General features: G+C 43.7%; 2 protein-coding genes across 7 annotated transcripts in view; one reads left to right on the forward strand and one right to left on the reverse strand.

Moving 5' to 3' along the window:
* Window positions 1–15,891, reverse strand: part of LOC124775242 (TGF-beta-activated kinase 1 and MAP3K7-binding protein 3) — a 526,363-nt gene extending 510,472 nt beyond the window's left edge. The window contains exon 1 of the mRNA XM_047250080.1: window positions 15,651–15,891. The gene's annotated coding sequence lies outside the window, so the exon portion shown is untranslated. The remainder of the gene's footprint in view (window positions 1–15,650) is intronic.
* Window positions 15,892–15,980: 89 nt separating this feature from the next.
* Window positions 15,981–26,914, forward strand: part of LOC124776457 (glyoxylate reductase/hydroxypyruvate reductase) — a 66,742-nt gene continuing 55,808 nt past the window's right edge. For 2 of the 6 annotated variants that reach the window (XR_007015621.1, XM_047251465.1), the window contains exons 1-4: window positions 16,035–16,089; window positions 16,331–16,342; window positions 16,392–16,569; window positions 16,672–16,802. Coding sequence is in view for 1 of the 6 variants with exons in the window: in XM_047251465.1 (XP_047107421.1) it covers window positions 16,050–16,089; window positions 16,331–16,342; window positions 16,392–16,569; window positions 16,672–16,802 (361 nt within the window). In the remaining 5 variants the exon portion in view is untranslated. Of the gene's footprint in view, window positions 16,169–16,223; window positions 16,245–16,330; window positions 16,570–16,671; window positions 16,803–26,914 lie in introns of those variants that run through there. The other 4 variants (XR_007015623.1, XR_007015625.1, XR_007015624.1 and 1 more) reach the window with 4 other exon arrangements.

Below are 26,914 nucleotides of genomic sequence, written 5' to 3' on the forward strand. Positions count from 1 at the left end.
TGCGCGAGAATCGGGAATCTCAAAAACGTCGGTGCTGAGAATGCTACATGAACATCGAATGCACCCGTACCATATTTCTATGCACCAGGAATTGCATGGCCACGACTATGAGCGTCGTGTACAGTTCTGCCACTGGCACAAGAGAAATTACGTGACGTTGACAGATTTTTTGCACGCGTTCTATTTAGCGACGAAGCGTCATTCACCAACAGCGGTAACGTAAATCGGCATAATATGCGCTATTGGGCAACGGAAAATCCACGATGGCTGCGACAAGTGGAACATCAGCGACCTTGGCGGGTTAATGTATGGTGCGGCATTATGGGAGGAAGGATAATTGGCCCACATTTTATCGATGGCAATCTAAATGGTGCAATGTATGCTGATATTCTACGTAATGTTCTACCGATGTTGCTACAAGACGTTTCACTGCATGACAGAATGGCGATGTACTTCCAACATGATGGACGTTCGGCACATAGCTCCGGTGCGGTTGAAGCGGTATTGAATAGCATATTTCATGACAGGTGGATTGGTCGTCGAAGCACCATACCATGGCCCGCACGTTCATCGGATCTGACGTCCCCGGATTTCTTTTTGTGAGGAAAGTTGAAGGATATTTGCTATCGTGATCCACCGACAACGCCTGACATGAGTCACCGCATTGTCAATGCATGTGCGAACATTATGGAAGGCGAACTACTCGCTGTTGAGAGGAAAGTCGTTGCACGTATTGCCAAATGCATTGAGGATGACGGACATCATTTTGAGCATTTATTGCATTAATGTGGTATTTACGGGTAATCACGCTGTAACAGTATGCGTTATCAGAAATGATAACTTCATAAAGGTACATGTACCACATTGGAACAACCGAAATAAAATGTTCAAACGTACCTACGTTCTGTATTTTAATTTTAAAAATCTACCTGTTACCAACTGTTCGTCCAAAATTGTGAGCCATATGTTTGTGACTATTACAGCGCCAACTATCACAAAGCGAAAAAAGTGGTCCAACTAAAACAGTCATATTTCTTTACGTACTACACGAATATGAAATAAGAAATGGGGGGTTCCTATTGAAAGAAACGCAGTTGATATCCGTTTGACCTATGGCAGCACCATCTAGCGGGCCAACCATAGCGCCACCTGGTTTCCCCCTTAAAGCTAGACGAGTTTCGTTCTTTGTAGTTTTTTTCGTTTGACGCTTATTTCGTGAGATATTTGGCCCGGTCACTATCAATGGACCACCCTGTATACTAACAGCCATTTTTTGAAACGTTTCACTCACACATGTTTGCTCTGATTCAACGGCCTTTCAAGAATGGGCCTTCTTTCTTTACATTTTGGAGAGGAATAATGAGCTCTGAGGGCAGTTGACTACGTGGTAGCTGCACCAGAAAACTGTGCCAACAACACTGCAAACTGCATCCCAACATTGCCATGCTTTCGGCACACTTTAGGATACAGGTTAGGCACTTATGACAGGTCACCTAAAATATGTCATGAACAAGTAAATACACCGATGTGGAAAACGTAAGGGCGAAAGCAACTTTCTCATGATGTGTCACTGCCAAATAACATAAGAGTAGCTCGATGAAACTTGGACCATAAACAGAAAAACTGCTACAGTATAGCCGGCCGCGGTTTGCCGAGCGGTTCTACGCGCTTCAGTCCGGAACCGCACTGCTGCTACGGTCACAGGTTCGAATCCTGCCTCGGGCATGGATGTGTGTGATGTCCTTAGGTTAGTTAGGTTTAAGTACACTACTGGCCATTAAAATTGATACATCACGAAGATGACGTGCTACAGACACGAAATTTAACTGACAGGAAGATGCTGTAATATGCAAACGATTAGCTTTTCAGAGTATTCACACAAGGTTGGCGCCGGTGGCAACTCCTACAAAGTACTGACACGAGGAAAGTTTCCAACAGATTTCTCATACACAAACAGCATGTGAAACGTTGTTGTGATGCCTCGTGTAAGCAGAAGAAATGCGTAACATCACGTTTCCGACTTTGATAAAGGTCGGATTGTAGCCTATCGCGATTGCGGTTTACCGTATCGCGACATTGCTGCTCGCGTTGGTCGAGGTCCAATGACTGTTAGCAGAATATGGAATCGGTGGGTTCAGGAGGGTAATACGGAACGCCGTGCTGGATCCCAACGGCCTCGTATTACTACACTAGCAGTCGAGATGACAGGCATCTTATCCGAATGGCTGTAACGGATCGTGCAGCCACGTCTCGATCCCTGAGTCAACAGATGGGGACGTTTTCAAGACAACAACCATCTGCACGAACAGTTCGACGATGTTTGCAGCAGCATGGACTATCAGCTCGGAGACCATGGCTGCAGTTACCCTTGACGCTGCATCACAGACAGGAGCGCCTGCGATGGTGTACTCAACAACGAACCTGGGTGCACGAATGGCAAAACGTCATTTTTTCGGATGAATCCAGGTTCCGTTTACAGCACCATGGTGGCCGCATCCGTGTTTGGCGACATCGCAGTGAACGCACATTGGAAGCGTGTATTCGTCATCGCCATACTGGCTTATCACACGGCGTGATGGTATGGGGTGCCACTGGTTACACTTCTCGGTCACCTCTTGTACGCATTGACGGCACTCTGAACAGTGGACGTTACATTTCAGATGTGTTATGACCCATGGCTCTACCCTTCATTCGATCCGCGCGAAACCCTACATTTCAGCAGGGTAATGCACGACCGAATGTTGCAGGTCCTGTACGGGGCTTTCTGGATACAGAAAATGTTGGACTGCTGCCCTGGCCAGCATAGTCTCCAGATCCTGGTGGCCGAGCAACTGGCTCGCCCCCCCTGCGGGTCCAGGGTAAGAATAGGCCCCTAGGTATTCCTGCCTGTCGTAAGAGGCGACTAAAAGGAGTTTCAACCGTTTCGGCCTTCCATGTGATGGTCCCCCTTGGGGTTTGACCTCCATTTTTCAAAATTCTACAGAGGTACGAGCCTTTTGGGGAAGGACACCTTACGTGGTGTACCACTGGTCCTAAGTGCACTAAGACCTTGGCACTCAGCACTGTACCGGCGTTGTAACCATGCCCACTATTCCTCAAATTGGGCCTAAACGCCTGATGGGTTGTACAAGTTACGCCCATAGTGCGTCCCCATCTGCACCAGCGATCATGATGGACTTTCCATGGCACCAGAAAACCAGCACGGTAGCCAGCCCGTTGTGGTGGGGTCGTCATGTACCCTCTAGGTTGTAGCCCCCTGACAACACAGGGATCGTACTGCCGATACCTGAGCTGCACCCTCCCCACGTCGGCCAAGGAGTAGATGCCAGTCTCCTTGGGGCATCAGGACTCCTGGCAACGGTCATCCTGCCAGGTGGCCCTTGCTGAGGCTGGGTGGCGCCCGTGGGGAGAGCCCCTGGTCGAAGTGGGTGCTATCGGGGCGGACGTTTCGCAGATGAAACGTCAACACGTATCAGGTCGCTCTGCGGCCGAGTCTTTCAAAAGAAAAGGTACCGTTTCTAGTTCAAGTTCTGGTTCTCCTGCCCTTTCCCCCTTGGCCACTCCCTGGGAGGAGGGACAGGCCCGCCGGCTTGGGGCGAAGTACTTCCCCCGCTATTTGGTCTATTCTCGAACCGATGGGGGGACGTTCGCCACCTCCAAGCCCATGTTCTTTGTTCAGCACATTGAGGACATCTTCGGGGAAATTGAGGCCCTCAGCAAGATGCGTTCGGGGTCCGTTCTTATCAAGACCACCTCCGCCACACAGTCGGCAGCGCTCCAGGCGTGCGACCGCCTAGGGGACATCCCAGTGTCCATTGTCCCGCATTGGCACTAAATCGGACGCAGGGGGTTATTTTTCATCGTGACCTCCCGCTACAATCTGATGAGGAGCTCAGGGCCAACCTGGAGCGCCGAGGCGTGCATTTCGTCCGGCGAGTCCAGCGCGGCCCCAAAGACAGTCGCATCGACACCGGGGCCTTCATCCTCGCCTTCGAGGGGGACGTTCTCCCGGAGAAGGTAAAGGTGATGTGCTACCGGTGCGACATGCGACCTTACATCCCGCCTCCTATGCGCTGTTTTCGGTGTTTGCGCTTTGGGCACATGTCGTCACGGTGTGAGGCTGAGCCCTTTTGTGGCGATTGCGGATGTCCTCTTTGTGAGGAACATACATGCACCCCACGACCTCGGTGCATTAACTGCCCTGGCCTCCACTCGCCTAGATCCTCAGACTGCCCCGCATATCAGAGGGAGAAGAAGATACAGGAACCCAAAACTTTGGATCGGCTCTCTTATTCTGAGGCCAGGAAGAAGTATGACCGCCTCCATCCCGTGACGTTGACCACTTCGTTTGCCTCAGTTGTGTCCACTCCTTCCGCAGTATCCTCACCCCTATCCTGTCCCCTCCTCTGCCTATCAGGGGGCTCTGCCTCCACCTCCCAAATCCCTCCCTTCCAAATCCTCCTCCCCCGTGGCCCCCGCCCCCTCTGCCCCAGGGGCCACCCTTCCTCCTCCTCCTCTCCCCCCGCCACCTGAGAAGCGATCCTCTTCTCAGGCGTCCATCGGGGAAACGTTCCGCACCCCAGCTTCCGAGGTCCGGCATTCCAAAACGGACCCCGCGCGTGAGGACCTTCTTCGGGTCCAGCCCACCATCCCTGTGCCTCCTCGGCCTTCCAAGAAGGCCTAGAAGAAGTCTCTATCCCCCTCTCCACCCCGGCGCATTTTGTCTGACGCTCCATCCGTGAGTCGCTGCTCCCGGCCGTCCTCAGTTTCGCCGGGACGCTATGCTGCCAGGCGCTCAGCTGGCCTCTCGTCGGCAAATGATGCTGCCCCTCCTACACAACCAGGGACAGCGGCCGCAGCTGGTGACGAGTCGATGGAACCGGATCCGCCTCCCGTCGGTTGTAGCATTGTTCCCTCGCAACCTGGCCCTCCGTGGCCGTCGAGGTGACCAGCTCTTCCCTCGTCTCGTTCCCCCAACTTTTTGACTAGCGATGGCGTTGTTTCATTGGAACATAAGAGGTATTCGATCTAATCGGGAGGAATTACAACTGCTCCTCCGCCTGCACTGTCCACTCGTCCTTGGTCTCCAGGAAACCAAGTTGCGCCCGACTGACCGTATTGCCTTTACCCACTATACCTCGGAGTGATATGACCTCACCCCTGTGGACGGTATCCCAGCTCATGGTGGGGTCATGTTGCTCGTTCGGGACGATGTCTATTACCATCCCATCCCATTGACCACCCCACTCCAAGCAATAGCTGTCCGTATTACTCTTTCTGCCTTTACTTTTTCTGTTTGTACCATCTACACTCCATCGTCATCTGCAGTTAGTCGGGCTGACATGATGCACCTGATTGTTCAGCTTCCTCCTCCATTTTTATTGTTTGGCGACTTCAATGCCCATCATCCCCTTTGGGGATCTCCTGCATCCTGTCAGAGAGGCTCCCTCTTGGCGGATGTCTTGAACCATCTCAATCTTGTCTGCCTCAATACCGGCGCCCCGACTTTCCTCTCGGACTCTACTCATACCTACTCCCACTTGGACCTCTCGATCTGTTCTACCACTCTTGCCCGTCGGTTCGAGTGGTATGTCCTTTCTGACACCTATTCGAGCGACCACTTCCCCTGTGTCGTTCGTCTCCTGCGCCACACCCCATCCCCACGCCCTTCGAGCTGGAACATACCAAAAGCTGACTGGGGACTTTACTCCTTCCTGGCGACCTTTCCGGACCACGATTTTCCCAGTTGTGACAGTCAGGTCGAATACCTCACGGCTGTTATCATCAAAGCTGCCGAACATTCCATTCCTCGTACTACCTCTTCTTCACGTCGCGTTTCCGTCCCCTGGTGGAAAGAGGCTTGTAGGGACGCTATCCATACTCGACGACGTGCTTTACGCACCTTTCGCCGCCATCCTACGTTGGCGAATTGTATTGAATACAAAAGACTCCGAGCACAATGCCGTAGAGTCATCAAAGAAAGCAAAAAAGCTTGTTGGGCCTCTTTCACCAGCTCCTATAAGAGTTTTACGCCCTCTTCCGTCGTTTGGGGTGGCCTCCGCCGGCTGTCGGGCATTAAGGACCACTCCTCGGTGCCTGGCCTGACCTCAGGTAATGAGGTCCTTGTTGATCCTGTGGCTGTCTCCAACGCCTTCGGCCGCTTTTTCGCGGAGGTTTCAAGCTACGCCCATTACCACCCTGCCTTCCTTCCCAGGAAAGAGGCAGAAGAGGCTCGGCGACCTTCCTTCCACTCGCTGAATCTGGAAACTTATAATGCCCCCTTTACTATGTGGGAACTCGAACGTGCGCTTGCACTGTCCCGGTCCTCTGCTCCGGGGCCAGATGCCATACACGTTCAGATGCTGGCACACCTTTCTCCGCCGGGCAAAAGCTTCCTTCTTCGTACCTACAATCGCATCTGGACCGAAGGTCAGGTCCCCATGTGTTGGCGTGATGCCGTCGTTGTTCCTATACCCAAACCCGGGAAGGATAGACACCTTCTAGTTACCGCCCCATTTCTCTTACAAGCTGTGTCTGTAAGGTGATGGAGCGCATGGTTAATGCTCGGTTAGTCTGGATTTTTGAATCTCAACGGCTACTTAATAGTGTCCAATGCTGCTTTCGTCGCCGCCGCTCCGCTCTTGACCACCTTGTGACCTTGTCGACATTCATCATGAACAACTTTTTGCGAAGGCGCCAAACGGTAGCCGTGTTCTTCGACTTGGAGAAGGCTTATGATACCTGTTGGAGAGGAGGTATCCTCCGCACTATGCACAGGTGGGGCCTACGCGGTCGCCTGCCCCTTTTTATTGATTCCTTTTTAACGGATCAAAAGTTTAGGGTACGTGTGGGTTCCGTATTGTCCGACGTCTTCCTCCAGGAGAACGGAGTGCCTCAGGGCTCCGTCTTGAGTGTAGCCCTTTTTGCCATCACCATCAATCCAATTATGGATTGCACTCCACCTAATGTCTCAGGCTCTCTCTTTGTCGATGACTTCGCGATCTACTGCAGTGCCCAGAGAACATGCCTCCTGGAGCGCTGCCTTCAGCGTTGTCTAGACAGCCTCTACTCATGGAGCATGGCAAATGGCTTCCGGTTCTCTGAAGAGAAGACGGTTTGTATCAACTTTTGGCGATATAAAGCGTTCCTTCCGCCATCCTTACATCTCGGTCCCGTTGTTCTCCCATTCGTGGAAACAACTAAGTTTCTAGGGCTCACGTTGGACAGGAAACTGTGTTGGTCTCCACATGTCTCTTATTTGGCGGCCCATTGTACACGTTCCCTTAATGTCCTCAGAGTTCTTAGCGGTTCATCTTGGGGAGCGGATCGCACTGCCCTGCTTCGCTTGTATCGGTCCATAGTCCGATTGAAGCTGGATTATGGGAGCTTCGTCTACTCGTCCGCTCGGCCATCCCTCTTACGCCAGCTCAACTCCATCCACCATCGGGGGATACGTCTTGCGACTGGAGCCTTCTACACTAGTCCTGTCGAGAGTCTTTATGCTGAAGCTGCCGAGTTACCATTGACCTTCCGGCGCGACGTACTGCTGTGTCGGTATGCCTGCCGGCTGTTGTCTATGCCCGACCACCCCGCTTACCAGTCCTTCTTCGCCGATTCTCTCGACCATCAGTACGGGTTGTATGTCTCTGCCCTGCTGCCCTCCGGAGTCCGCTTCCGTCGCCTGCTTCGACAATTGGATTTTGCCCTCCCTACCACCTTCAGAGAGGGTGAGAGCCCGACACCACCTTGGCTCCAGGCTCCGGTTCATATTTCTCTCGACCTCAGCTCACTCCCGAAGGAGGGTACTCCGGCTGCAGTGTATTGCTCACGGTTTGTCGAACTTCGTGCTTGACTTGCCGGTCACACCCTTATTTACACCGATGGCTCCAAAACTGACGATGGTGTTGGCTGTGCCTTTGTCGTCGGGGCCGCCACCTTTAAATACCGGCTCCTCGACCAATGTTCCAGCTTTACGGCCGAGCTTTTTGCTCTCCATCAGGCCATTCAGTATGCCCGCCGCCACCGCCATTCATTGTACGTACTCTGCTCTGACTCACTCAGTGCTCTTCAGAGCCTTGGAGCTCCCTATCCGGTCCATCCCTTGATTCAACGGATACAGCAGTCCCTCCATTCTTTCGCTGCTAATGGTTCTCCTGTCAGCTTTCTGTGGGTTCCCGGACACGTAGGAGTGCCTGGGAATGAGGCTGCGGATGCTGCAGCCAAGGCTGCAGTCCTCCTGCCTCGGCCAGCCTCCCATTGTGTCCCGTCATCTGACGTTCATGGGATGCTTGGTCATCCCTCCAAGGAAACAAGCTCCGGGCAGTCAAACCGCTCCCAACTGCTTGGACAACCTCCTCCCGACCATCTCGGCGAGAGGAGGTCCTTCTGACCAGGTTGCGGATTGGGCATTGCCGGTTTAGCCACCGCTACCTGCTCTCCGGTGACCCAGCCCCGCAGTGCCCTTGTGGTCAGACATTAACAGTGTGCCATGTTTTATTGTCGTGTCCCCGTTTTAGTCAATTTCGTGTTGTCCTGTCCCTGCCATCTACTTTACCAGATGTTTTAGCTGATGACGCTCGAGCAACTGCTCGTATTCTGCATTTTATAACTTTAACTGGCTTGTCCAAAGACATTTAACCTTTTTACTTATTTTATCTGCATCCTTGTCAGGTCCTTCTGGTGTCCCCCCTTTCCCTTGAGTTTTACTAGATTCCATGTGCTCTAACAACAGTGACTGGGCGCTAATGACCTCAGCAGTTGAGCGCCCTTAAACCCCACATAAAAAAAAAACTGGCTCGTCACAATTCGCCAGTCACTACTCTTGATACTGTGGTATCGTGTTGAAGCTGCAAGGGCAGCTGTACCTGTACACGCCATCCAAGCTCTGTTTGACTCAATGCCCAGGCGCATCAAGGCCGTTATTGCGGCCAGAGGTGGTTGTTCTGGGTACTGATTTCTCAGGATCTATGCGACCAAATTGCGTGAAAATGTAATCACATGTCAGTTCTAGTATAATATATGTGTCCAATGAATACCCGTTTATCATCTGCATTTCTTCTTGGTGTAGCAATTTTAATGGCCAGTAGTGTAGTTCTAAGTCTAGGGGACTGATGACCACAGATGTTAAGTCCCATATTGCTCAGAGCCATTTGAACCATTTTGTAACGCGTTTAAAGATTTGGAGGTCAGTACGCCTATGCAACATCACAGCTCCCAACACCACAACATGTGAGCCATCAAAACAATCACGTTAGAAAATATTCCTGGGTGCGTTGTGTGTTCCGACCTTTCGCTACATTAGGGTGCGTCAGTCAGTATATCAGGCCTGCCTGGTCTTGATTTAGCTGTGGTCGTTCCTTCATGTTTCCATTTCACCACCATCAGCCGACGTGGGCAGCTTTAGAAAGGTTGGAAGGTCCCTGATGGATTTGTCATTCAGGTGACAGCCAGTAACTGCTCCACGTTCGAAGTCACTAAGCTCTAGCTCTTCTGATTGACTCATTCTGCTGTTACTGCTTCTCTACGAACAACACAATATTCACTGCCTCCTTTTATACTAACAGGCCCACCTCTCGTGACTTTTAGTGGTGTGGTCTAGTCTGCACTACATAGGGCTGTCCAGATACATTTGTTGAGATATAATATATACAATCCTTGTGGAATAATTTCACAGCTCAGCACCACCTCCTAGAGCCTATTACTGCACCCATTTCCACTGCCTCCTGCCCTCCTCTTCCTCGTCTTACAACAAGCGCCACAAACCACTGTCCTGCCGTCAGAAGAGCTCCAACAAACTTGTAATTGAAACTTCCTGGCAGACTAAAACTGTGTGCCGGACCGAGACTCGAACTCATGACTTTTGCCTTTCGCGGGCAAGTGCTCTACCATCTGAGCTACCCAAGCACGACTCATGACCCGTCCTCACAGCTTCAATTCTGCCAGTACCTCGTCTCCTACATTCCAAACTTCACAGAAGCTCTTCTGCGAAACTTGCAGAACTAGCACACCTGGAAGAAGGATATTGCGGAGACATGGCTTAGCCACAGCCTGGAGGAATTTTTCCAGAATGAGATTTTCACTTTGCAGCAGAGTGTGCGCTGATATGAAACTTCCTGGCAGATTTAAACTGTGTGCCGGACCGAGACTCGAACTCGGGACCTTTGCTTTTCACAGGCAAGTGGTCTACCATCTGAGCTACCCAAGCACGATGGGAGGAAGGAGACGAGGTACTGGCAGAATTGAAGCTGCGAGGACGGGTCTTAAGTCGTGCTTGGGTAGCTCAGATGGCAGAGCACTTGCCTACGAAAGGCAAGGGTCCCGACTTCGAGTCTCGGTCCGGCACTCAGTCTTAGTCTGCCAGGAAGTTTCATATCAGCGCACACCCCGCTGCAGAGTGAAAATCTCATTCTGAATACTTGTTATTATTCGATTAGGATTTTGATTGGGCAGAATTTTACATTGTTCTAGGTGTACGCTATTGCGAGACTTCAACAACAATTAAAAAAAGGCAATCAGAATTTAGTCGAACTGAATCGAATGATACGATATTCCAAGTAGTGGACGACTTTTGCTATTTGGGCAGCAGAAAACTGACGATCACAAGGTCAAAAGTGTGTTTTCATTGGTTTGGGGAGCATGATAATGAACTCAAACTGATGCCTTGGCCACCAAATTCGCCTGCTCTGAACCCGATGAAACACATCTGGGGCGTTACCGGGCACCAGTTCCGCACCCGCAAGTCATTCACATACTGGCGAGTCTGCCGGTAGTCCTAAATGTTTGCCAGACGCGTTGATGTAAAATGTTTCGTAGTTGTGAAGTTCAGTGTTAGTAAGCCACAATGATATTGGTAAAGTTATCCTGTCGGTATTGAAAACGTACAAGAATCTACTACTGTGTCCCTGGGATCGGGTCTGATGTTCTTATCAGTTTTCCCGTTTCTGCATCTATGCCCATACTCTGCAAACCACCACGAAGTGCGTGACAGAGGGTACGTCCCATATGGCAGTTATTAGGGTTTCTTCTCGTTCTATTCGCGAATGAAGCGCGGGAAGAATGATTATATGACCGTCTCTGTGCGTGCTGTAATTATTCTAATCTTGTTCTCAAGATCCTTATGTGAGCGATATGTAGGGGGTTGTAGTACATTCCTAGAGTCATCATTTAAAGCCCATTCTTGAAACTTTGTTAGTCGACCTTCTCGGGATAGTTTACGCCTATCTTCAAGAGTCGGTCAGTTCAGTTTCTTCAGCATCACTGTACCACTTTCCCCACGGGTCAAACAAACCTGTAACCATTCGTGCTGTTCTCCTCTGAACACGTTCAATATCCCCTGTTAGTCGTATTTGGTATGGGCCCCACACACTCATGCAATATTCTAGAATGGGTCGTTTAATCATTTGGAAGCAATCTCTTTTGTAGACTCATTGCACTTTCCTTGTATTCTACCGCTAAAGCGAAGCTCTACCACCTGCTTTACACACAACGGAACCTGCGTGATCATTCCATTTCATATCCCCACAAAGCGTTACACCCAGGTATTCGTAGTATAGGTTGGTCGAACAGTGAGTCATTGATATTGTAGTCGTAGGATATTACATTTTTCGTTTTGTGAAGTGCAAAGTTTTACGTTTCTGAACATTTAAATCAAGTTGCCAATCTTTGTACCAATTTGAAATCTCATCAAGATCTGACTGAATATTTATGCAGCTTCTTTCAGACTGTACTTCATTATACGTAACTGCATCATCTGCAAAAAGCCTGATTTTACTATTAATATTATCTGCAAGGTCATTAATATCCAAAATGAACAGCAAGGGTCCCAACACATTTCCCTGGGGCACACTCCTAGTTACTTCTACATCTGACGATGACTCTCCATCAAAAATAACATGCTGTGTCCTCCGTAGCAAAATGTCCTAATTCCAGTCACATAGCTTTCAGTATGTCATGTGAGAGAAGTGCGAGTTGAGTTTTTGCGTTAGTGTTGCAGCTTATTGAGTAACCACTAAACAGAGGCCTTGTTTTAGATGATGGAGCTATTAGCTAGCTGGAGGAGGTGTTGGCAGAAAAGACAGACTTCTGGACGCTTGTTTTGAATATCTGAAATGTATTGGTGTGACTCGACCTTTGTTTCTTTATACTGTTACTCTGTTTTGTCTTTGTGAAGATTTCTACGTAAGTTGAGAGGAACCAGTGGAAGACGGTATATTAACTGTTATCAGCGGAAGTTATCCACTTCGGCTATAAAAAAATGAATGGAATAATGGATCTTAGACTCTTTGAATGCTGCTAGACTGTAACAGGGCATTTATCAGTGGTATTTTAGTGACTCTTTTAACCTTGCCTCAAGGTTTTTTTATATATTACTGTAACTGAACCTGCAAATTTTGAGGGTCCGCCGATAAATGTTTCCTTTTCTAATCAGTAGTGTAATATGTCGCTTAATTTGGCTCGCGCGGCGCACATCACTAGCAGTGCGTAGATTCCGGACAGGAAGAGAAACTAAGCGAACGTTTGAACACGTCAGAGATCAGCCTGCAATGTGTTGGCAGAACATAACTGTACGCACAGCACCTCAAGAAGGTTTGGAGACTGGGGTTCGATGACTTCGCATTTTGTGTTCTCTTTGTCCATAACGATCTGCAAGGAAAGATCACCGATCTAACCGCTCCACATAAAATATTTTTTATTCATTTATTCTTTAGCGATGAGCCTATTTCATTAGGGATGTGTCTAAACTACCAAATAAGCGAAATCTAACAGGACGACAACCCTCAGGATCACCACAAACGTTTCCCATAAAAGTCTGGACCGTAATAATTTGCGATCATTTGCTGAAACAAGTCATTTTGCCAGCCCTATACGAATGGGTAGTTATTATGCGGTCCTTTGCTTCCGCTACTCACGGAGAATTTCGGTTACCTTTACATTGCTTAGGGAGACCTAGCCGTAATATGGATAGCGCCCATCGTCATTTTCTTTTCTACTGTAGGAAGAAAGACATTGGGTTCGTTTTTAGGGACGCCGACACTTCAGTCACTTCTATGAGGCGTGCGGAGTTTATCCAGTGATGAGTACTTTGCTCCAGTTGCATTTTTCCCAGAACTAATTTAAAAGTGACATTGTTTCAACCCATTTATCAAGAGTCGAACACATTTCGGAAATCACTACTCTGTTGCTCCCCTAGGATGAGTCAGATTCTGATTGACTACTTAGTTCGCAGTCACCTACAGCTTTCACCCGTGAATACAAACAGAAAAAACTTCTTGTTCATTTTTAAATGTAAAGAATACTTTATCTTCTTTCTCTGGTCACACCAACATTCTATACTAAGCTGAACTGAAGGGGTCTTTGGTTTCATTGTTAACTCTGTTACAACTGAGAACCACTCAACCACCCTTACGGCGGACGCTGTCGATTCCATTGCGATGGCAAAACGCGCCGTGAGTTCGCCGCAGGGGGCGCTTATCTGGCAAGTACTGTGAAGCACTCGGTATACATCCACAGAGAATTCCACAAGTGAATGAACTATCAAGATCACGAAACTGTGTTTTGTAGGCTTTTAGTCCAGCAAGCCATCTCCCCTTAAAATGGGGAAAACCTGCTTCTTTTGAAACGCTTGAAGTACAAGAGTGGCAGTATCTTCCGTTTCGTTATGGTTCAACAGACTGTTGACATCTCAGTCATTAACAATAACGGAATACCGAATGTTCTAACAGATGACAAAGAGTTCGATCGCAGTTTAGTTAATTTCCACAACATTCGTTTGGAATGGCTTCATAAGCCAAGGAAAATCAGGAAGGTCAGTGCATATTCCGGGGTATTCCTGCCAATTGTGAATTCGTTTCATCAGCAGCTACCTGGATCGATAGTTTTGGATTTTTCTAACTCTTTTTCGCATTATCCATAAGCAAGTCTCTCTCACAGACCTTACGGCCGAGTAAACAGATTGGTCAAATCAGTTTAATGTGAATTCAGTTTAGTTCAGCATGTTATTCCTGAGACTACTGTTAATTTATGGAGACAGTAGCCTTCGCCCATACTGATATGTCACAAGTCTTCTTATACATAATCCAACAAGACTATGATTTCTTACAAGGCAGTCCTCCAGCATGTCATCTTGAATGGGCGCTTGGTTTCTTCAAAGGGCACGAACTTTTTCCGAGAAGTAGTGGTTTGAAGCGCACGTTTTCTGCTACTTGCTTTGTTATACTTAAAACAATTATATTGTTCTCGAGTCATCAGCTACGCAATAAAAGCAGCTGTTTAAAATGAAAACTGCCTGACCGTACTTGAGCAGCTGTCCAAATCGATCTTCGAAACACAGGCAAGTAAAGCGACTGGTATTCTTAACGTGAATTGTGATGGAACAATGATGAAACAGCCGATAGTGTTTTGTCCGATTAATTTCGAACACTTTTTACATATTTCTGCATTAATCCTAGAAGTATACACAATCAATCGCCTCTTTACGTATATAACGTAAATTTCCTGAAATGTTGCTTTGCTTGGTGCTGGTGTTCCGCAGTCTCTCGAGAGAGTACCTCTCATGTGGTGTCATATGGCACTAGATTCAAGGCCAAGCGCAGCCAATTTCTGCACGTAACTATTGGGAAGACTGCCACCAGAAATTTTTATCTACTAGTCTACTAAAATTACGATGGTTCTTGTCACACCGACACTCAAGATACAAGTAACAAAGTTTGGCTAACAAAGAACTTTCCAAAATTATTTTTCGCCGAATATGTTCTCCGATCCATTGCGTTCGTTTGATGAATATTACACCATTTTTACGAACGTTACATTTGATACGGACAACAATGACTACAACTGAGTAGATCTTTCATTTTTTTCCCACTGCGGTATGCATTTTTTTTTACAGATATTCCCTACCAACCATAAATCCACAACTGATATACCGTTTTCTTTATCAGCACCTCTATAGCCAACACGTGCTGCAGCTGCCACGGGTCACAGTGACAGTCACATCTGCTGTTTACCGCACACTAAAAACACTCCGAACGCCAGAGTTTACTATCTCATCTGATGCATGCTATTTACATGCAGAGTGCTAAGCAGTGTAAACGCTTCGATATCGAAACAAGCCACTAAGATTGTGTTTAAGGAGTTCTGGTCACGAACTTGTCGCTGTATTACGCTCTTAACTAAGAATGAAATGAGCTACGGTTAATTCATATTAATCATTGACTAGCTGAAGATGGGTGTAATTACGTAAAATCAAGCGAATGTAACTTCTAACTGCCGTTGCCTGTGACAAGCGCGCCTAACAAAAACAACTTATTACGTGAAAACAAGAGGTACTACCATTTAGTAAAAAATTTCGACTGCCACGGATTCACTGATTCAATGCTTGCAAAAGTTGTATACTTCAAGACATTATATTCCATTTAACATCTGTTTTCGTCAGTCCCAAGTACATATTATAATTTCACTAATGAACGAAGTCAAAACAGGTACGAAAACACCAAAGAAGATTTTTCACTCTGACATAAAATAACGACAGAAGAGGATACTTCTCTAAAGTTAGCATGCATCACCTCTTTATATTTAACCTACTAATAATGAAACACTGAGTATATATATTCAAGCAATTCTATTTACGCTTCATAAACACTGAGGAAACTTACCAATCAACGATGTACTTCAAGTCTCTTGAAAACAAACTGAAAGGCGTGACTTATTTGGAGGGAGAGACAACTGTTTTTCGATGTGGTTACTACCTTATCACTATAAAAATCTAAACTATTGAAACGTTTCGAGCAACTGCACTACGTATCCTCGCACAGATGAAATCTCTCTCATCCAACTCATTGATTGAAACTTTCCTTTCCATTCACTTGTTGCACAAATTGTATCCTCCTCCTTTTGCAACAGTCGTTGAGGGTCTGTAAGTATAGATAGCACTGACTACCATCCCAAAAAACATCTTTCACTTGGAAAAAGTTTGACCTGTTGCCGCAAGAGAGCAGCAGTGATCACAATTATTTCTTGGGGCAAAGCAAACTAACACCGGTAAAATACGCAAGATGGGGAAGAATGTACTTCGAAATTTGAAACTGACAGAGAGTAAAGTAATTGATTATGGGCTTTCAGATTTAATAAATATAAAGTAATGGACGTAGCTATTTTGTCGAAGGGACGGAAGGTCCGTAGCTTTGCTTTAATTCGACCTGATTGTGCCAAAACTTAAAGCGAGGGCTAATATGACTGTGATAGAAGTTGTAGGAAAAAATATATAACATTTCCAAACTGTTCTGTTTACATGTCCTTTGAAAGTCATGTCCTTGAGTTGTGCTTGCTTTTATAGATAACCATAACGTGTAGCTGCTTGACAAGGAGAATACAGAAATAAAGAGAAGAACGGTTCTTCATGATTTATCAAAACCTTTGGAAACAATGGTCCAGCTGCGGTAAAATTATATTCAGAAAGTCCAAGTCACTACAGCAGAGTCATTTTATCTCACAGGCGACAGGAATGGGACGGTTTAAAGTTTACGTCACTCATCCGAACGTGCCACAGTCTGCAATTCAGTTGTTACAGGAAAGGTAAATCGAAAGAAATATTTTTACCATTGGACAAACAAATTTTAATTCCAGCAGGTAACCGTCTACGTGCTTAATGTGTGAAAAAGTTCAATTTGCTTTCAGTTGTGATGTCACTGTTTGGCAACAAGAATGCCCTGTGAAAAGAGCAGAACTCATGACGCAAATCAAAGGAAAGGATGCACTATTTTGTTTGTTGACGGATAAAATTGACAAGGACGTGTTAGATAGTGCAGGTAAGACATTTATTGTTTTAAGGTTAGACGTTAAAAATTATTTAATGAATAAACACACAACTCCATCTTATGTATTGCTTTCTTAACATGTAAAACGTTTCCACATTAGTCTAACATCATAGCATATTTGCTCGGTAGAGTGTACCGAATTGTTGCAAATTGACCCTGTAATATAACAGAGACTGAGCAATTGTGTAAAAACTGTTTCCTATTGACTGCTATGACACACTGAGGAATCTCACCCAGAACAACTTACAGCTCTTATTACCAATTTACACTACGCCTATTGTGCATTTGCTACTTCATTTAGCAATGGATACTTCAGTTGTACTGTACTGTACGTATTGGAGAACATAAGAATTGACATACAGGTACTGTGAGAGTAGATGCCTGTGGTATTCCACTTAACACACATGGAGATTCACAATAACAGAATATGGTTTGTAGTGGCATCATTATTCACTTCCTGTTTTGAAAACTAAATTATTGACAAAGTATGTCTTTTTTTATAAATTTACCATTATTGTGCAGTTGTAGAAGTCGTTTCAAGTGTGTGCATCAATTGCAATGATTGCAGTACTGAAAATATATTTATTACCTACCAAAACAATTACATCATATGTGGTAATATTTAATAAAGTAGTGTAGCAAAGAACAGCAACTGGTTCACAACCAAATATTTAGCTTTTAATAATGATAAACAACCGTTTGCCAACCACAGCTTCCTTCTAGACTTTCTCATGCTTTATTATCTTCAACTGTATGCTCCCATGTTGCTTTTGCTTGTCTTCTAATTTTATATACTACCCAACTTCCATTAGATTCTCATATCAGTCTTTTAATATACCTTGGAAACCAGCACAAAGGACTACTTGGGTGTATGTCCTGACCACTTCAGTTTCATTAGTCTTTGTTATGTCTTCCATTGAAATCTGTTCTCTGATCCTTTCACTTTTTTTTTCTCCCCTTTATATGTTGTACTAATTTCCAATACACATCTCCAAACTCCTCAATGAAGAACCTTAAGGTTCTAAACAAGTTTTGCATTAATAGTCTGTGTCCCACTGCCATAAAATCAAAAGTGGAAGTAGGGTATACAAACTGATTGTAAACATTTGGTTTTCTGGCACACTGGTAGCTTCAATTTGAAAACCATGTTCAGTTTGCCAAAAACACTCAAGCTCTTTTTTAATCTTCTGTTTGTTTGTTTTGCTGTTCACCCAGTCAGCTGCTCCAAATATTAAAACTCGTAAACTATTTCGTGACTTTATTGTTTATTTGTACTGTTTTCTTTTGTTGTATCCAGTTTTAGTTTTAAACATAACAAACATGCTAAAATTAATATTGTGTAGTATTCTGCATAGTAATTAGTGTTAGATTGCAGGGATCAGTACATTGACAACTCTCTGTAGCTAAAACCTTGTGTGTTATTAGTTGCCCCGTTTTCTTGCTGCAGTAGTCTACAGCACAGGTGGAAAATTACTGCATGTATGCATTTATTACTGACTCTTCCTTTAACTTACAGGGAGATTCCATGGTGACTCATGTTAAATTTTGAAATCAGTGTTTTATTATGTTGACTTGTTATCTTTTATAAAACCATATTTTCTTTTGTAAATCATCATTATAAATTGTGTTGTTTAGGCAAAGATCTTGAGTGTTATTTAAGCAGGGAAGAGCATTAAAATTAAAGAACAAAAATGTAATTTGTCATGACTCATGTTGCAAATTTGGGACATCCTATTTATAATATGCATTTTAGCTCAAAAGTGTCCTCAGACTATTAGGAGTATGGATCTGGTTTTTATCACAGAAAATGCATATTAGGTTGACGTTCAAATGACAAGAGTTATAGATTTTTAAAAATATTTATAACATGTGAAATATTGTAATATATTGAAACAGGCATGCAACTCAATGTTACATACATGACTCTTGTTACTTCCTACTTCTTGTTGGAAAATCTTTTTAGCTGCAAGCAGGGAAATGAAAATATGGCATTATGTGCCAAATAAGATAAACTTAACATTAACATTTCACTTTTCAAACACTATGAAAAATTATAAGAGCATGACATCTGGGAAAATGAATTGTAAATTCAATTAAAAGTCAGAATTGAAAATATCATCTTGCATTGACAACATCAAGTTGATTAATTTTCTTTATAATTTCATCACATTTTACAGGCCATTTCAAATAGTGACCAGCACACTGCCTTTCAGTGATTAAGTAAGAATTTCCAAAAACTGCACACACTTCTCCAGCATTGAATTTACTGTCATATTCTACTTTGTACCAGGTTCCAGTTTTCACACTTCCCATAGTTTTCTTCACTATGCAGCAGCAAAATTCATTGGAGACAGCAGATATGTTTGTAGTACTCCTTTCTTGTAGTGAATGCATTTAATGTTTTGTAGGGCCTACTGATGGTGCTGAAGAAAATATTTGCGTCAGATTAAGCTTCACATTGATTCCTTGAATTTCATCAATAGACACATGAAAAACCTGCGTAGTTGTTGTACTTGCAGCTACCTGAGCGAAAGTTGATGCATCAGTTACTATGAATTTTCGCTTTTTGAATGCATTCCCCACTAGCTGTTCCGCAACTGCACCAATTCCATCTACAGCTCCTTTACCATGGGATGTAGCAAATAAGTTCCAGTAGATTTCCACATTATGAAATGATTGAAATTGAGGTACAGCATCTGACCAGATTGAAACTACCTTCACATTTTCAGGTATAGTTGACAGTACCTTGTTAATGTAAGCAATTGCAGCACCCGAGCCATGGCTTTATCCAGAGCACTGTGAGACTTATATGGTGACAAAATTGCTTTACTAGGTTGCTGATCTTGCATCTTATGTTGCCTATGTTTTCAAACTCTCTGACCATTTTTAGCTCGTCTTTCTTCTAATAATAGTCCTTGCTTATGTTGACTCAACTGTAGAAAATTTCGTTTCTGCTGGCTTTTTCAAGCTTTTTCCAGATGCTTCTTCTTAAATTTTTCATATTTTCCTTTACTCTGTAACTTTTCCCTTCTCCTACTGTCTTTCTGCAGCTACTAAGGGCATCCTCTTCTTCTGATCTTAAAATACTAAAACTGTGACTCAGATTTCATGACTCACCTTACACATTTAATTTTCTGTTTTTACAATATTGATTGAAATTAGGAAATTTTTAATAGTGATATTAGTTACACATTCACACTAAGAAGTAAGTTACTGAACAAGATAGTTTCTCCTAACTTCTCTCTTGGTATAAAAACTTAATTATATGAAAGTGACTCATGTTGAATGAAAGTTCATGCTGTTGTATTATGTTATTTACCCCAACCTATAATTTACCTACTTCAGTTTTATACTCCATGCAATACATTAGGGTATGTAACAGTAATATAAATAATGGTGGTACATGAAATTATATATTCTTAGCCTCTATTTCTATAATTAACTAATTACCCAGGTTTGATGATAAGTTAATGCACATTTCGTAATGTGACATTAAATTTTATACAAAGATTTTCTGTTGTAATAGGTGTCTTGTCTTGGCTGGTAATCACCTAAGTTCTAAAAGGCTGCTGGTAATACTCGCAACATATCAAACCCAGAAAATTAAAGAGAATCAACAGACTTAGTATAAGCTGTTTGTCAGCTATTTTGTAAAATACAGCACCAGCCACAGTGCAGTCCCTCTGTGGATGCTGTGCATGGCCACAGGATGACTTAGTTGTTGTGCGTATGCAGCTGAAAACCAATGTGACCACTGTCAACTGATGGGAATTTGTTGTGAATGGATGTGCTGGGAAGGCTGCTAAGAGTTATGTTGCTGAGACGCCATAGGTACTTGAAGTACTATCCTCCCCTGTGGATCCTGTCTTGTCTCCAGGAAGTACGGGATCTATTACTGCTTGACCGCTTACTGTGAGTGGCGTGTCAGTGGTAGGGCTAGCCATCCATACGGGGGAATCAGGTACTAGAGAGAACTCAAGATATTACACCCATCCACCTAAATAACAAGTTCGAGGTACTGTCCACCAATGAAACATATTAAAAGAGGCTATTCTGACAGCCATTGATAGAACAAGGTGCAACCAGCTGCAGATTGTGGTGCATGTTGGGACTAACAACACTTGCTGACTGGGTCTTGGGGTCATATTTGGATCATTCTAGAGACTCGCAGGGAAGGTTAGCAACCGTGGTCTTGCTGATGGAATTTCAATAAAGCTTACTCTCTGCAGTATTATCCCCAGAGCAGATTATGGCCCCCCAGTTCCAAAGTGGGAGGATTGAACCAGAGACTGTGAACATTCTGCAGTAAGCTAGACCATGAGTTCCTAGACTTGGGCCATGTGGTTGAGGACTGTTTGGTCCCTCTAAATGGATCAGCTGTGTGTTTAGCATCAGAGGCTGCCACCTACATAGCTGACTGTGTGTGAGGTTCCACCCAATGGTTTTATTAGATTAAATGACTCTCCATCCAGCCGATATGTTGGTAGCTGTATGAGACCCAGGAATATCAGTGTAAGAGCCAAAGAAATGCCCTCGTAGGTGAGGGTAAGAAAATCATAGTGGTGAACTGCCAAAGACTTCGCAGCAAAATGCCAGGGTTCGAAGTAGTCATAAAAATCAATTAAGCTCACATAATACTAGGTACAGAATGCAATTTAAAACCTGAAATTGACAGCAGCGAGATTTTGGAGAAAATTTAAGTGTTGATCAAAAGGATATGCTAATAGAAAATGGAGATGTTGCAGTAGACAAGAAGCTAAAATCCATTGAGATGTGAATTGAAGCTACATGTTGGATTGTTTAGACAAGATTCAGTGTCAACAATACATGTAAAATTTAATTGCATCTTTCTATTTACTATCAGACTCACCACTGAGGTAAACGAAAACTTCAGATAAAATCTAAGTTTATTGGTATGGAAGGTTAGGTGTGCACTACACATCAGAGGCTGCTATTCAGGTAGCTGACTGTGTATATGGGGGTGCACACAATGGTTATTTAGATCCAGATAACAATAGTTGTAGGACACCCTGAAGTATCAGTGTAAGATCAAAAGAAACGCCTCCCACAGGTGAGAGTATTAAAACCCTAATGGTAAACTGCCAAATCATTTGCAACAAAATGCCCAAGTTTGAAGTGCTTATTAGGTACAGAAAGCTGTTGAAACATGAAATTAATAGCAGTGAGGTTTTTGGGTAAAATTTAAGTGTATCTCAAAAGGATAAGCAAATGGGAAATGGAGGTGGCGTATTTGTCACAGTAGACAAGAAACTCAAATCCAGCAAGGCAGGACTTGAAGCTGCATGTGACACTTTTTGGACAAGAGTCACTATCAGAGGTGGGCATAAAATGATAATTGGATCCTTCTGTCCCTCACCAGATTCATTGCCAGATGTAACTGAAAACTTTAGAGAAAATTTCAGTTCACTTGTACAAAAAATTCCCTGAGCATACTGTAATCATTGGTGGAGACTTTAATCATTCATCAATTAATTGCAAAAATTACAGTTTTGTTAGTGGTGGGCATGATAAGACACCCTGTAAACTTTACTAAATGACTTCCCAGAAAACACCTAGAACAGGTAGTTAGACCCTCACTCATGATGGAAGTACATTCGATCTAATAGCAACAACATACCCGATTTCTTTGAGAATGTCTGCATCGAAACTGGTATCAGTGACCATGACACAGATGTGACTACAGTGATTACCGAAGTACAAACGTCAACTAAAACAAGCAGAAAGACATATATGTTCAGTAAATTAGATTAAATATGTGTCTTATCTCATCTCAATGAGGAACTTGAAACTTTCAGCACTGGTTCAAGATTAAAAGAATAGTTGGCAATGCACTGGATAGATATGTACCCAGTAGAACAGTTCATCATGGGAGGGAACCTCCATGTTATACAGGTCACTGTAAAGAAACTTCTAAAGAAACAGAATTACTGCATAATAGGTGTAAAACAAAGTGTAAGACTATAGATAGATGCTGAATGAAACGCATTTTGCCGTCAAGAGAACAGTGCGTGATGCCTTAAATGACTACCGTAGCAGAGTATTGTCAAGTGATATTTCGCAGAAATCAAAGAAATTATGGTCATATGTTAAGGCTGTTAGTGGCACCAAAGTTAATGTCCAATCCCTAGCAAATGAGACAGCAACTGAAATGGAGGGTAGCAAAGCAAAAGCTGAAATGCTTAACTCCATTTTCAAATGATCCTTTACAAAGGAAAACCCAGAAGAATTGCCTCACTTTGATCCTCATACTACGGAAAATATGAATGAAATAAGTATTAATGTCAGTGGTGTTGATAAACAGTCGAAATTATTAAAATTGAACAGAGCTCCAGGCCCCAGGGGATTCCCTGTTAGATTCTATGCTGAATTTGCAGCTGAATTAGCCCCTCTTGTCACTATAATCTAGCATAGATCCTTCGAACAAAAAAAAAGTGTCCATTTTTTTGGAAAAGGTACAGGTCACGTCTGTCTACGAGAGAGTTAGTAGAAGTGATCCCAAAACTACTGTCAGTATCCTTGACATCGATTTGTTGTAGGATCTTAGAAAATATTCTGAGCTCAAACATAATGAGGTATCTTGAACAGAATGACCTCCCCATTGCCAACTAGCACGGATTTCGAAAACATTGATCATATGAAAAGCAACTCACTTTTCTCAAATGACATACTGAAAGCTTCGGATCAAGGCAACATGGTAGATTCCGTGTTTCTTGACTTCTGAAAAGTATTCGACTCAGAACTGCACCTGTGGTTATTGTCAAAAGTATAATCATCTGGAGTACCAAGTGAAATTTGTGACTGGGCTGAGGACTTTTTGGTAGGGAGGACACAGCTTGTTATTTTGGATGGGTGTCATCGCCACATGTAAAAGAAACTTTTGGTGTGCCCCAGGGAAGTGTATTGGGACTGATGCTGTTCATTTTGTATGTTAATGACCTTTCAGACAATATTAAAAGTAAAATCAGGCTTTTTGCAGATGATGTAGTTATCCATAATGAAGTACTATATGAGAGAAGCTGTCAGCCAGATGTGGAAAAGATTTCAATGTGGTGCAGAGATTGGCAAATTGCTGTAAATGTTCAGAAACATAAAAATTTTCACTCCACAAAATGGAAAAAAAAGTATCCTTTGACTATAATATCAATGAGTAACTATTGAAATCGGCCAGCTCATACAAATACCTGGGTGTAACACTTTGTAGGGATAGGAACTGAATGATTACATACGTACAGTTCTGGATAAAGCAGGTGGTACACTTCGGTTTATTGGTAGAATACTGGGGAATGCAATCAGTTGACAAAAGAGATTGCTTACAAATTGCTTGTGTGGCCGTTTCTAGAATATTGCTAAAGTGTGTGGGACCCGTGCCATATAGGACTAACGGTGGATATTGAATTTATACAGAGAAGGCAGCACAAATGGTCACAGGTTTGTTTAACCCATGGGATAGTGTTCACAGAGGTACTGAAGGAATGGAACTGGCAGACTCTTGAAGACAAGCGTAAACAATCCCAAGAAAGTCTATTAACAAAGTTTCACGAACTAGTCTTAAATGATTGTTCTAGGGCTGTACTACAGTCTCCTATGTATCGCTGACAAAGGGGTCACTAGGATAAGATTAGAATAATTACGGCACGCTCAGAAGCATTTGACCCATCATTCTTCCCACGTTCCATATATGAATGGAACAAGAAGAAATCCTAATAACTGGTACAATGGGATGTACCTTCTGCCATGCACTTCATGGTAGTTTGTAGAGTGTAGATATACAGGGTGAGTCACCTAACATTACAGCTGGATATATTTCGTAAACCGCATCAAATACTGACTAATCGATTCCACAGACCGAACGTGAGGAGAGGGGCTAGTGTAATTGGTTAATACAAACCATAAAAAAATGCACGGAAGTATGTTTTTTAACACAAACCTACGTTTTTTTAAATGGAATCCCGTTGGTTTTGTTAGCACATCTGAACATATAAACAAATATGTAATCAGTGCCGTTTGTTGCATTGTAAAATGTTAATTACATCCCGAGATATTGTAACCTAAAGTTGACGCTTGAGTACCACTCCTCTGCTGTTCGATCGTGTGTATCGTAGGGGACCGAGTTACGTAGGGATCCAAAGGGAACGGTGATGGGCCTTACGTACAGAAGAGACTGGAACAGCACATTACATCCACAGGCTAACACCTTTTTATTGGTCATTTTCACTGGCGCACATGTACATTACCATGAGGGGTGAGGTACACGTTTGACGGGCGTTTCATAGGACGTGGAGGACGCATAAATTGGCCAGCCCGTTCTCCTGATCTTACACCTATGGACTTCTTTCTGAGGGGTACGTTAAAGGAGAATGTGTACCGTGATGGGCCTACAACCCCAGAGGATATGAAACAACGTATTGTGGCAGCCTGCGGCGACATTACACCAGATGTACTGCGGCGTGTACCACATTCATTACGCCAGAGATTGCAATTGTGTGCATCAAACGATGGCCACCACATTGAACATCTATTGGCCTGACATGTCGGGACACACTCTATTCCACTCCGTAATTGAAAACGGAAACCACGTGTGTACATGTACCTCAACCCTCATGGTAATGTACATGTGCGTCAGTGAAAATGACCAATAAAAAGGTGTTAGCATGTGGACGTAATGTGCTGTTCCAGTCTCTTATGTACCTAAGATCCATCACCGTTCCCTTTGGATCCCTACGTAATTCGGTGCTCTCTGATACACACGATCGAACAGCGGAGGAGTGGTACTCAAGCCTCAACTTTAGGTTACAATATCTCCGGATGTAATTAACATTTTACAATGCAACAAATGGCACTGATTACATATTTGTTTATATGTTCAGATGTGCTAACAAAACTAACGTGGTTCCATTTTAAAAACCGTAGGTTTGTGTTAAACATACTTCCGTGCATTTTTTTTATGGTTTGTATTAACCAATTACACTAGCCCCTCTCCTCACGTTCGGTCTGTGGAATCGATTCATCAGTATTTGATGTGGTTTACGAAATATATCCAGTGGTAATGTTAGGTGACTCACCCTGTATAAGTAGAAGTTCCCCTATCATATTGTAATCATCAGAGAAGACTTTAATCATACAATAATCAGTTAGGGTACTTACAGTTTTGTTAGTGGTGGGTGTGAGAAGACATCCTGCAAATCATTATTGAAGACCATCTCTGAAAACCACCTGGAACAGATAGTTCAGAATCCCTCTCATGATGTAAATATATTGGATCTGATGGCAACAAATAGACCTGACACCTTTAAGGATGTTTACATTGAAACTAGTATCAGTAACCATGAGGTAGTTCTAGCAACAATGTTTACCAAAGTGCAGAGGGCAACTAAAACAAATAAGATGATTTATATGTTCAGTAAACTAGATAGAGGCAGCAGTGATGAACTTGAAACTCTTAGCTCAGACGAGAGTGTATAGGGAAACTGTGGCTCAAGTTTTAAATAATAGTTGACCAAGCACTGGATAGATATGTACCAAGCAGAACAGTTCATGATGGAAAGGACTTTCCATGCTATACTGCCGCTGTAAGGAAACTTCTAAACAAACAGAGATTACTACATAATAAGTCTAAAATGAAGAAATTCTGGTTGTATGTAAAGACTGTTAGTAGTACCAGTGTTAGTGTCCAGACCCTCATGGAATTGAGGGTAGCAAAGTGAAAGCAGAAATACTTAACTCTGTCTTAAGTGTTCCTTCACAAAGAAAAACCCAGAAACAATGCCCCAGTTAAATTCGTGTACCACAGCAAAGATGAGTGAAATACATATTAGTGACAGTGGCCTTGAGAAACAGCTGGAGTGGTTTAAATTGAACGCAGCTTTAATGCCTGATGGAATCACTGTCAGATTTTGTACCAGATTTGTGGCTGTATTAGTATCATCTCTGACCATGATGTAACGGAGATCCTTCGAACAAGAAACTGTGCCCAGTGGTTGTAGAAAGAACAGGTCCCATTCATCTACAAAAATCTACTGTCCAATATCATTGACATATATTTGTTACAGAATCTTAGAACATATTCGGAACTCAAATCTCAT

This window comes from Schistocerca piceifrons, chromosome 2 (genome assembly GCF_021461385.2).
Source record: "Schistocerca piceifrons isolate TAMUIC-IGC-003096 chromosome 2, iqSchPice1.1, whole genome shotgun sequence".
Classification (NCBI taxonomy): Eukaryota; Metazoa; Arthropoda; class Insecta; order Orthoptera; family Acrididae; genus Schistocerca; species Schistocerca piceifrons.